This window comes from Lathyrus oleraceus, chromosome 6 (genome assembly GCF_024323335.1).
Source record: "Lathyrus oleraceus cultivar Zhongwan6 chromosome 6, CAAS_Psat_ZW6_1.0, whole genome shotgun sequence".
Classification (NCBI taxonomy): domain Eukaryota; kingdom Viridiplantae; phylum Streptophyta; class Magnoliopsida; order Fabales; family Fabaceae; genus Lathyrus; species Lathyrus oleraceus.
The window spans coordinates 406,171,499-406,182,387 of NC_066584.1; the positions used below are offsets into that span (position 1 = coordinate 406,171,499).

A 10,889-nucleotide genomic window follows, 5' to 3' on the forward strand; every position below is an offset into this window, starting at 1 on the left:
CGCTGCTGGTATAACTGCCCATGACAGATGGCCGCCAGCCTCTTTTCCTCAATCAGGCTCAACTCTTCATACCGAGTTCTTACCCATTCAGCCTCTTGCAATTTCACATCCATCAGGACTCTCAAAGAGGGAATTTGAACCTCAACCGGTAGCACCGCTTCCATCCCATACACCAACGAGAAAGGCGTTGCCCTAGTAGATGTACGTACTGAAGTTCGATACCCATGCAATGCAAATGGCAACATCTCATGCCAATCTTTATAGGTCACGACCATCTTCTGCACAATCTTCTTTATATTCTTATTAGCTGCCTCGACCGCCCCATTCATCTTCGGACGATAAGGAGAAGAATTGTGATGCTCAATCTTGAACTTCCGGCACAGCTCTTCCATCATCTTATTGTTCAAATTAGAACCATTATCAGTAATGATTCTCTCGGGAACCCCATATCTGCAAATGATGTCTCTCTTCAGAAATCTGGCGACGACCTGCTTCGTCACATTTACATAAGAGGCTGCTTCCACCCACTTGGTGAAGTAATCAATAACCACTAATATGAACCGGTGCCCATTCGAAGCCGTAGGCTCAATCTTCCCGATCATATCAATGCCCCACATAGCAAACGGCCACGGAGACGACATCAAACTCAACGGATTTGGAGGCACGTGCACCTTATTAGCATAAATCTGGCATTTATGACGCTTCCGCACGAAATTGAAACATTGGGCCTCCATTGTCATCCAATAATAATCAGCCCTCAACAACTTCTTCACCATTGCATTCCCACTGGCATGGGTACCGAACGACCCCTCATGAACCTCTTTCATCAATTGGCTTGCTTCTTTATCATCAACACATCTGAGCAAGACCCAATCAAAATTCCTCTTGTACAAAATCCCATCCTTGTTCAAATAGAAAACCATGGCCAACCTCCGCAGAGTCTTTTGGTCCTTCTTGGATGCTCCCTCAGGATATTCTTGGGTCTCCAGGTAGCGCTTGATATCGTAATACGACGGCTTTTCATCATCAAGTGTTGTGTCAACAGCAAACACATAAGCTGGTCTATCCAGACGTCCCACCTCAACACTGGGGAACTGATTCCACCACTGCACCTTAATCAAGGCGGTCAGAGTAGCCAAAGCATCTGCCAAAGGATTCTCTTCTCTAGGCACATGATGCAATACCACCTTGGTGAAAAATGTCAACAATCTCCTCGTATAATCCCGGTATGGAACTAAATGAGATTGATGCGTATACCATTTTTCGTTAACCTGATTCACAACCAAAGCTGAATCTCCATATATAACAAGGTTTTTGATCCGCAAATCAATCGCCTCTTCAATCCCCAATATACAAGCTTCGTATTCAGCCACGTTGTTGGTGCACTCAAACGTTAGCCGGGCAGCAAAAGGAATGTGGGATCCTTTTGGCGTAACCAAAACAACACCAACTCCGCTACCATTCACGTTAACGGCCCCATCAAACATCAAAATCCATTCGGATTCAGGGTCAGGCCCCTCCTCCGGGATTGGTTCCTCGCAATCTTTCGATTTGAGAAACATGATGTCCTCATCAGGGAACTCAAACTTCATCGGTTGATAATCCTCAATAGGTTGTTGGGCGAGGTAATCAGACAATACACTCCCCTTGATTGCTTTCTGAGAAGTATACTGTATATCATACTCAGTCAAAATCATTTGCCATCTCGCAACCCGTCCGGTCAATGCTGGCTTCTCAAAAATGTACTTGATTGGATCCATCTTGGAAATCAATAAAGTGGTATGAACCAGCATATACTGCCTCAGTCGGCGAGCAGCCCAGACCAAAGCACATCAAGTTTTCTCGAGCAGTGAATATCTTGTTTCACAATCGGTAAACTTTTTGCTAAGATAGTATATGGTATGCTCTTTTCGACCAGACTCGTCATGCTGCCCCAGTATACACCCCATAGACCCCTCGAGGACTGTCAAGTACAGAATTAACGGTCGTCCCTCCACAGGAGGCATCAGAATCGGAGGCTCCTGCAAATACTCTTTTATCTTTTCAAATGCCGCTTGGCAATCATTATTCCACCTGACCGTTTGATTTTTCCTCAATAACTTGAATATAGGTTCACACATGGCGGTTAGATGAGATATGAACCGTGAAATGTAGTTTAATCTACCTAAGAAACCACGAACCTCCTTCTCTGTCCTCGGTTTAGGCATTTCTCGTATTGCTTTTACTTTAGCAGGATCAACCTCGATTCCTCTTTCACTTACAATGAACCCCAGCAATTTACCGGACTGCACCCCGAAAGTGCACTTATTCGGATTCAACCTCAGTCTGAATTGTCTCAGCCGGTCAAATAACTTGGCCAAATCTACCAAATGCCCCTCTTCTGTTTGGGACTTTGCTATCATGTCATCAACATAGCATTCGATTTCATGATGAATCATATCATGAAACAAAGTCACCATGGCTCTTTGATAAGTAGCACCGGCGTTCTTGAGACCAAATGGCATCACCTTATAACAAAAAGTGCCCCATGGTGTGATGAACGTTGTTTTCTCCATATCATCTGGCGACATTTTGATCTGATTATAGCCAGAAAAACCATCCATGAAGGAAAACACCGAGAACTGAGCTGTATTATCTACCAACACATCAATATGAGGTAGCGGGAAATCATCCTTCGGGCTAGCTCTGTTCAAATCCCGGTAGTCCAGACACATTCTCACCTTCCCATCTTTCTTCGGGACCGGCACAATGTTCGCGACCCAAGGCGGATAGTTAGTGACAGCGAGGAAACCAGCATCCAACTGCTTCTGAACCTCCTCTTTAATTTTTATTGCCATCTCAGGTCGAGTTCTGCGCAACTTCTGCTTCACTGGAGGACAATCTGCTCTCAACGGTAACTTGTGCACAACGATATCGGTATCCAACCCTGGCATATCTTGATAAGACCAGGCGAAGATATCAACATACTCTTTCAACAATGCAACCATTCTGCTCTTAACATTTGCCTCCAAAGCAGCCCCGACTTTCACTTCCTTTTTGACCTCGTCAGTACCCAGATTCACAACCTCAACTTGTTCCTCGTGCGGTTGAATCACCTTCTCCTCTTGTTTTAACAACCTGGCTAATTCCTCCAGCAGTTCACAATCTTCTTCGCCTTCGTCTTCGGCATGATAGATCGGATTATCGAAGTCATATGAGGGTGTAACAGGATTATTATCAATGAGATCCGGCAAATGATCGCATCTGCATGAATGTTGATTCATGCATTGCTTTAGAACCGGAGTGAAACAAATTGAAAAAGAAAATGAAAACATTCACTACGTCAAAAAGGTTTTTTAACAGCGCATCTTAGACAGCGCTTTTGAAAGAAAGCGCTGTCTAAGGTTAAGATAAAAATAAAACACGGAAAATGTTCTAAAAAAATAATGAAAGCGCTGTCTAAGGGGGGGTCTTAGACAGCGCTTTTAGAAAGCGCTGTCTAAGACCCCCCCTTAGACAGCGCTTTTAGAAAGCGCTTTTAAATATAGACCTTAGTCAGCGCTTTTGAGAAAGCGCTGTTTAAAGTCTTTCAGTTTAAACCACATTTTATTTTCTCTTTCTCTCTTTCGTATTTGTATTAAAACAAACAATTTGTTTTCAACCGCCGCCACCGCCGCCGTCAAACCCCTCTTCCTCTCATTCTCAAACTCCTTCACCTCCAGAAACTTCCACCAACACAAACGCTTCAGATACACCTCCTCCGCAACTAAATTCCCAATTTCCAATAAACCCCCCTCTTTCTCCGCCAATTTGGGGCTTTCTGGAAAAGCCCTAGTTTCTACCGTTCCACCACAGCCAGAACCAGAACAAGAACAAGAACAACCACAATCTTCCAAATTGCTCACTCTACCCACCATTCTCACTCTTGGCCGTGTCGCCGCCGTGCCGCTTCTTGTTGCCAGTAAGTGTTTCCCCTATTCCGCTCACTGCAACATTTTCATTTTCAATTTTATCTATTTTTGTATATAATTGTGTTCTGTGTAGCTTTCTATTTGGATGGTTGGCAAGGAACAGTAGCTACTACCACAATCTTCATTGCTGCTTCTGTTACAGATTGGCTTGATGGTTACATTGCTCGCAAGGTTATTCAATTCATTTCAAACACCACTAACTAACCCTATATTTTTCTTCTATCACTTTTTTCTTTTACTAAATTTGTTGCTTGCAATGCAGATGAATTTAAAATCTTCATTTGGTGCATTCTTAGATCCTGTAGCTGATAAGGTATTTCTTCCAATTCTTAACTTTTGATGCAATTGCAATTGCATACCGAAAGGCACATGTTAATGAATCTAAAAGTAGAAAATTTGTATTGAAACTAATAATGTTAAACATGCATGTGTTCTACTCAATGCAGCTTATGGTTGCTGCCACATTGGTTTTATTATGTACTAGACCTTTGGATGTTGGTTTGTTTGCACAAGCACCCTGGTTACTACCTATACCTGCCATTGCCATCATTGGCAGAGAGGTAATGAATGCTTATCTGACTTCTAATGCATGCTTTACTAATAAGCTCTTCTTTACATCACTGGGAACTGTGTGAGGGTCCTTCTTCATGTATCACTAAATTCATGCATCTTAATTGTTTTGTATTATTATATTTCTTTATTTTGTTCCATTTTTCATATTTTGTTCTTTGATGTTTTGTTTGTAACGTGTTTATGTGTACTAATGAATGAACTCTTACTACACCAACTTACCTTTACAATTAAACTGGTGTTCACTGTAACAGTCAAAGAATAAGAATTACTAATGATGTTATTTTTCATACTACTGAGTGAACTGGGCCGAAGCCAAGGTGGGTTAGATAATCAGTTTGTGTGTGGGAATGGAGATTTTTCAAGCATTTGATGATCTATTGTTTTAATCTACGGTGCTCTGGGAGCGAAATCTCTGATAGTTTAATTAGGGGTGACATTTTGTTTCCATCTTGTGTATATACCTGTAATTGTATTTTGCTTTGGCATGTTGGTGATGCATAATTAGTATATAATTACCCAAAAGCTTAATTCTCTGACTCACTGAGATCCATATTTATATGGTAAATTAGCCATACTCGTGTATTTTCATTATGCTTTTGAGACATCATACTTTGCCCTGATTTACTGGTTTTGCATTAGTGACCAAATCAGATACCTTATAATTTTTGGACTGAACTGCACTTGGACATTGTGAACTTGCCATGATTAAATGAGTTGGTTAACTGAACTTATTAACTTTCTATGGAATGATGAGTTTATTGTATTGAAAGTGGTGATTAGATGGAAAACAAAACGACTAGTTGTTGTTAATACCATGATGCACTGTGGTATTGAACTGCTTGTTGGAGATTTTTATAGGCATGCTGCTGGTTGGTATGGCAGACTGGCTAGGGTTAGGTTCAGTTCATCCAAAGAAACTGTTACTAATTAACTCTGTTTAAAGACTGTCAGTTCTTGTGCAGCTGGTTGAAAATGAATTGTTCGGTTATGCCCATAAGAGTGCTATCAAATGAGAGCAGTATCAAATGAGTTATGTTATGCCAGAATCAGTGTTTGCACCCTAGTGTCAAAGGATATATCAAATGAGAGCAGTATCCCGAGATTTAGTTCAGAGATATTCGGTTATTTCTGTTATGCCTATAAGAGCAGTATCACATGAGTTCTGTTATGATTTTATAGAAATTTTGCACTTTCTTCAACATGATTGTAGGCATCAATGTGTTCACCTTGGTAACAGGGTCTGCATCATTGTTTTTTTTCTCAATTTGATCTTCTAAGTCTCAGATTCACTGCAGCTTGAGATGGTAGATATATTTCCAGGTGGAAGAGGTAAGCTTTTCACTTGTCTCACTTTATGTTGCTCGGTTTCATGGACCATGCTTGTATCCACAATTGTGGATTCACAAAATTCGGTTTGCGCTTTGAATCGGGAGATTGAAACAAAGGACATTGTTGTGTACTTTACACACCATCTTGGCTTTGATTGTTTTGCAGGACTGATCATTTGTGTTTATGGTGGCAGGACTGGATTTTCACTCTAGAAAGACACTGTACTGTTAGAGGATAGAAACTATCTGTTTAACTATTAAGTGGAAATGTTTCGTATATTCTCATGTGCTATATCGATTTGGTAGGTGAGAGAGATAACTTCAATATGGCAGACAGACGAGCTTAGGCGCCAAAAACCCACTCCGGTTGATGAAGCTAGAGCTGGTAAGTTTCTCGAGTATCAAGGTTTTCTAGTTCACGTGAAAAGAAAAATAACAACTTGGCATATAATAACATTTTTTTTATCTTCCAAGGTTTGAATATAGTGGAGCAATCACTCTGGAAAGCTGTTCCTCATTATTTGCGTCGAGTCAGCAATGCTTTAAAGAAGGTCTATCATTTTTACTTCATGGTCAATTAGCTGCATTTAAATAAAATGACAGAATCCCAAACAGGAAAGTCCGGTTTTCAGAAGCTTTTAGAGCCACAGCTTCCTCAACTTCCTGGAATTGCTCCTTATAGAGTTGTCTTGGGAAATGTAAAGGATAAGGTATTGCTTCAGATTGATTCCGGTGATGAGTACTTGAAATCACATATTTTCGGTTTTGATATAGCAACTCGCAATTTGAGTTTAAAATCACCATTCAAATAAATGCATGAAATTTGTGTGTTCAGCTTGAGAGGAGCCGTAGACGGTTAGAACTTCTTCTTGAGGATGTTGCATGTGACTACGATCCTTTGGATTATTATGAAACTGCTGACCAGCTTTTGGAACCTCTGCTTCTCTGCTATGAATCTCTGGTACTCTTTCTCATTCCCTCTTTTTCCTGAATGGTTTGTCCACACTCCACAATTGCTATTTAACCTTCCGTGTCTTCAGCAATCATACGGATCCGGGGTGCTAGCTGATGGTCGACTTGCTGATCTCATTCGTAGAGTTGCTACCTTTGGAATGGTTCTAATGAAGCTTGACTTGCGCCAGGTCTGATTTGTATTTGATTTTTATCATTTCTGTAGTAATCAACTATGTTCTGAAACGATCTGTATTACAGGAATCAGGGAGACATGCTGACACGCTTGATGCAATCACAACGTATTTGGATATGGGTACTTACAGTGAATGGGATGAAGAAAAGAAATTAGATTTCTTAACTAGAGAGCTGAAAGGGAAGAGGCCACTAGTTCCTGTCAGTATAGAGGTGAGACAGTTAAGAGTTTTCACTTTTTATACAATGTACCGAGTCTTGACCAGTTATATTACCACCATTGTGATATTTCTAATTTACCGAGGCCTGTGATCTATTCAAAGTTCTTGCTATTTCTGATTGGTATCTTGATTTTTTTAGGTCCCGGCTGATGTTAAAGAAGTCTTGGATACATTCCAAATTGCTGCTGAACTAGGGAGTGATTCACTTGGAGCTTATGTGATCTCTATGGCCTCAAGTGTATGACTAATTGCTTATGGCTACAACTTGTGCTAAATCATTAATCAATCCTCAGATCCTTCATTTTTCTATCTAATTATTAATGAAATTTTATCCACTTTTTCTTGATTGTCAGGCAAGTGATGTTCTTGCAGTTGAGCTTTTACAAAAGGATGCACGGCTCGCTGCTACTGGAGAGTTGGGAAGAGCATGTCCTGGTGGAACGTAAGTAGGAAACCTTAAGTCGAACTTATTTATCTTTCAATTTGTGTGATCGAAATGGTGCTTTAGATGAAAAATTACTTGTCTATTATGTTTGTTTTGTGAATATTTGAATCTTATGACGTGTTTACAACAGGTTGCGGGTTGTCCCTCTATTTGAAACCGTGAAGGACCTAAGAGAAGCTGGTTTAGTTATCCGGAAACTTTTATCAATAGACTGGTACCACGAACACGTCATTAAGAATCACAACGGTCATCAAGAGGTACCTTTTTAATCCGAGGTGTATTTGATTTTATGTTACAGTTATCATGTGAAATTCATTTGATAGTGTTGTAAATTTGTATATGCAGGTTATGGTTGGATATTCTGATTCTGGTAAAGATGCTGGACGCTTCACTGCTGCATGGGAACTTTACAAAGCTCAGGAGGATGTTGTTGCTGCTTGCAATGATTACGGTATTAAAGTTACACTGTTCCATGGCCGTGGAGGCAGTATTGGCCGGGGTGGTGGCCCTACATATCTGGCTATTCAATCCCAGCCACCCGGATCTGTGATGGTAGGTTATACATTTAGCTTTATCATTGTTAATTTTTTTCTTTCTAAAAATGTTCTGCTTGATGCGAAGGTTAAGAGGGGACGCGGTTGTAAAATTTTCCCATGGTGCATTGCAGGGCACACTTCGGTCTACTGAGCAGGGAGAAATGGTAGAGGCCAAGTTTGGGTTACCACAGATAGCTGTTAGACAACTTGAAATATACACAACCGCAGTACTACTCGCAACTCTTCGTCCGCCTCTCCCACCAAGTTGTGGTTGGATTCATAGAATCTGACTACGATTGGAGTTTTGGACATTTGAAAGTCGTGGAGCGTTGGTGTATGCTAAGGACAAGTTTCAAGTGGATTTTTATTGTTGTACTTGAATTCCAAGTGTTTTGAATTAGGATTGTAATGTGAGTGTGGGAAATGAATGTATGAATTGGGCTAAAGTCGTAATGTTGTAATTGTAGTGGTGATTTTGTATGTATGGAAATGGTGGAATGAATTTAGTTTAATGAAAATGTAACGAATATATTTAGAAATTGAATGGTTGTAAAAAGCGCTGTCTAAGGGGGGATTAGAAAGCGCTTTAGGCAAAAGCGCTGTCTAAGGGGGGGGGGGGGGGGGGGGGGGGGGGGGGGGCTTAGACAGCGCTTTTTGAAAAGCGCTGTCTAAGGTATACCTAAAAAAATTTAAAATAGGAGGGTCTTAGAAAGCGCTTTTGGCCAAAGCGCTGTCTAGGGGGGGGGGGCTTAGACAGCGCTTTTTGAAAAGCGCTGTCTAAGGTATACCTAAAAAAATTAAAATAGGAGGGTCTTAGAAAGCGCTTTTGGCCAAAGCGCTGTCTAAGGGGGGGGCTTAGACAGCGCTTTTAAGATTTAAAAAAGCGCTGTCTAAACCTTTAGCAGCGGAGGTTTAGACAGCGCTTTAAAGCGCTGTCTAAGGCTAAAAAAAGCGCTGTCTAAGGTCTTGTTTGTTGTAGTGATTGCCATTTTTATTTTGTTTTTAAACTGCAAAAATAAATGAAAAACAGGGAGCACCGCTTTTAATTGAAAACATCCTTTTATTTATTACTTGATGCAAATATTGCAAAATGAAACATGAGGTGGCCCTTACAATGAACCATTATGTTTCGGGCAAAACGTATGGCTTCCATGCAGATAAAATTGAAAAACAGAAAATATTACTCTTCAAGTAGAGTGACAGTGATGATCTGCTCGGCCTTCCAGTTCTGGACTTCCACTCCTGGTACGCACGGCTTTATCCATTGATCCATCTCGCAGTCACTGTCAACTTCTTCACCCATCATACAGATGTGACCTGGATCCAGCATTCCAGCACTGGTGAATGTGAATGACGGACGACGTCCTCTACCTTGTCCAGACGAGCCTCGGCCTGGCTGATAACCCACTCCGAATCTATCCTTCTTGGCGGCGATGTCCATCATCTTTCCCCAACCAGGAGCTTCCCCACTCTTCACCACCTCAGCAGCCTGCTTGTACGAAGAAATGGACGACTTCTCCTCTTCTTTAGCAAAAAGAGCACTCTCCACCTTGACGGTTTCGAATGCTTGACTCGGCGTTTCCCATATCTCACCGTCCATTTCAACATACTTGAACGATGATAGGTGGCTGACGAAGATGTCTTCCTCTCCACAGACTGTGACGACCTGCCCATCCCATATATACTTCAATTTTTGGTGCAAAGTCGAAGTCACCGCTCCAGCAGCATGGATCCACGGCCTACCCAACAGGCAACTGTATGCCGGCTGAATATCCATGACATAAAATACCGACTTGAACACCTCGGGCCCGATCTTCACCGGGAGCTCCACTTCCCGAAACATTGCCCTCTTCGAACCGTCGAAAGCTCTCACTATCAGGTCAGTGGGCGTCAAGATCAACCCTTCACAATTCAACTTCGCCAAGGCTTTCTTTGGCAACACATTTAAAGATGAGTCGGTATCAACCAACACGTGCGAGAGCACGGCTCCCTTACACTCCATAGCAATGTGTAAAGCCCGATTATGATTCCTCCCATCCACAGTTAGATCTAAATCAGTGAAACCCAACCCATGACTGGCATTGACATTTGACACCACCGTCTCTAACTGATTAATTGTTATCTCCTGGGGAACATAGGCTCTCTTCAGGATTTTCAACAAAGCCTCTCTATGCCCCTCGGAGCTCAGCAATAAGGACAAGATTGAAATCTTGGATGGGATCTGCTGCAAATGGTCAACAAGTTTGTACTCTGACTTCTTGATGATTCTCAGAAATTCTTCAGCTTCATCATCAAGTTCTTTCTCCGACCCACCAGGCGCCGGTGTCACCACAGGAGTACCTTCATTTACCACTTGTTTCCCTCTTGCCCTGGCTAAAGCCTCGGCCTTATCTTTCTTTTCTTTTTCTCCATCCCCACTCCTCAAGGCGTCTGGTGCGAACAACCTTCCACTGCGAGTGAAACCACTAGGTCCGGCATTATTCACCTTTGAAACGGTAGTTTCATCCGCAGTCTGATCCTCCAACTTCTCCCCATTACAATATACCTCTCCACTATAATGCCACGGCACGGCGTCATCTTTGTCATAAGGAATCGGCCCAGGTACCGTGATAGTAACTGGAGCCGCGTCTGCCAGCGTTGACAAATCGACCGGATCGAAGTAGATGGTTATGGTGGAGACATCTTCTTTT

General features: G+C 41.8%; 2 protein-coding genes across 2 annotated transcripts; both read left to right on the top strand.

The window, feature by feature from the left end:
- Positions 1-3,639: 3,639 nt before the first annotated feature.
- Positions 3,640-4,776, top strand: LOC127095880 (CDP-diacylglycerol--glycerol-3-phosphate 3-phosphatidyltransferase 1, chloroplastic-like; the record flags this gene model as incomplete). The annotated part of the gene is made up of 4 exons (XM_051034508.1): positions 3,640-3,940; positions 4,024-4,121; positions 4,213-4,263; positions 4,397-4,776. Coding segments are annotated over 4 exons (639 nt in total), but the record flags the coding sequence as incomplete, so codon positions are not given.
- A 1,648-nt stretch (positions 4,777-6,424) lies between these two features.
- LOC127095881 (phosphoenolpyruvate carboxylase 4) lies at positions 6,425-8,489 on the top strand. Its single transcript, XM_051034509.1, has 9 exons — positions 6,425-6,561; positions 6,687-6,812; positions 6,892-6,993; positions 7,064-7,210; positions 7,358-7,456; positions 7,572-7,660; positions 7,794-7,920; positions 8,009-8,215; positions 8,331-8,489. The coding sequence occupies exons 1-9, from the start codon at positions 6,448-6,450 to the stop codon at positions 8,487-8,489; spliced, it is 1,170 nt and encodes a 389-aa protein (XP_050890466.1). The 5' UTR covers positions 6,425-6,447.
- The last annotated feature ends 2,400 nt before the right edge of the window (positions 8,490-10,889 follow it).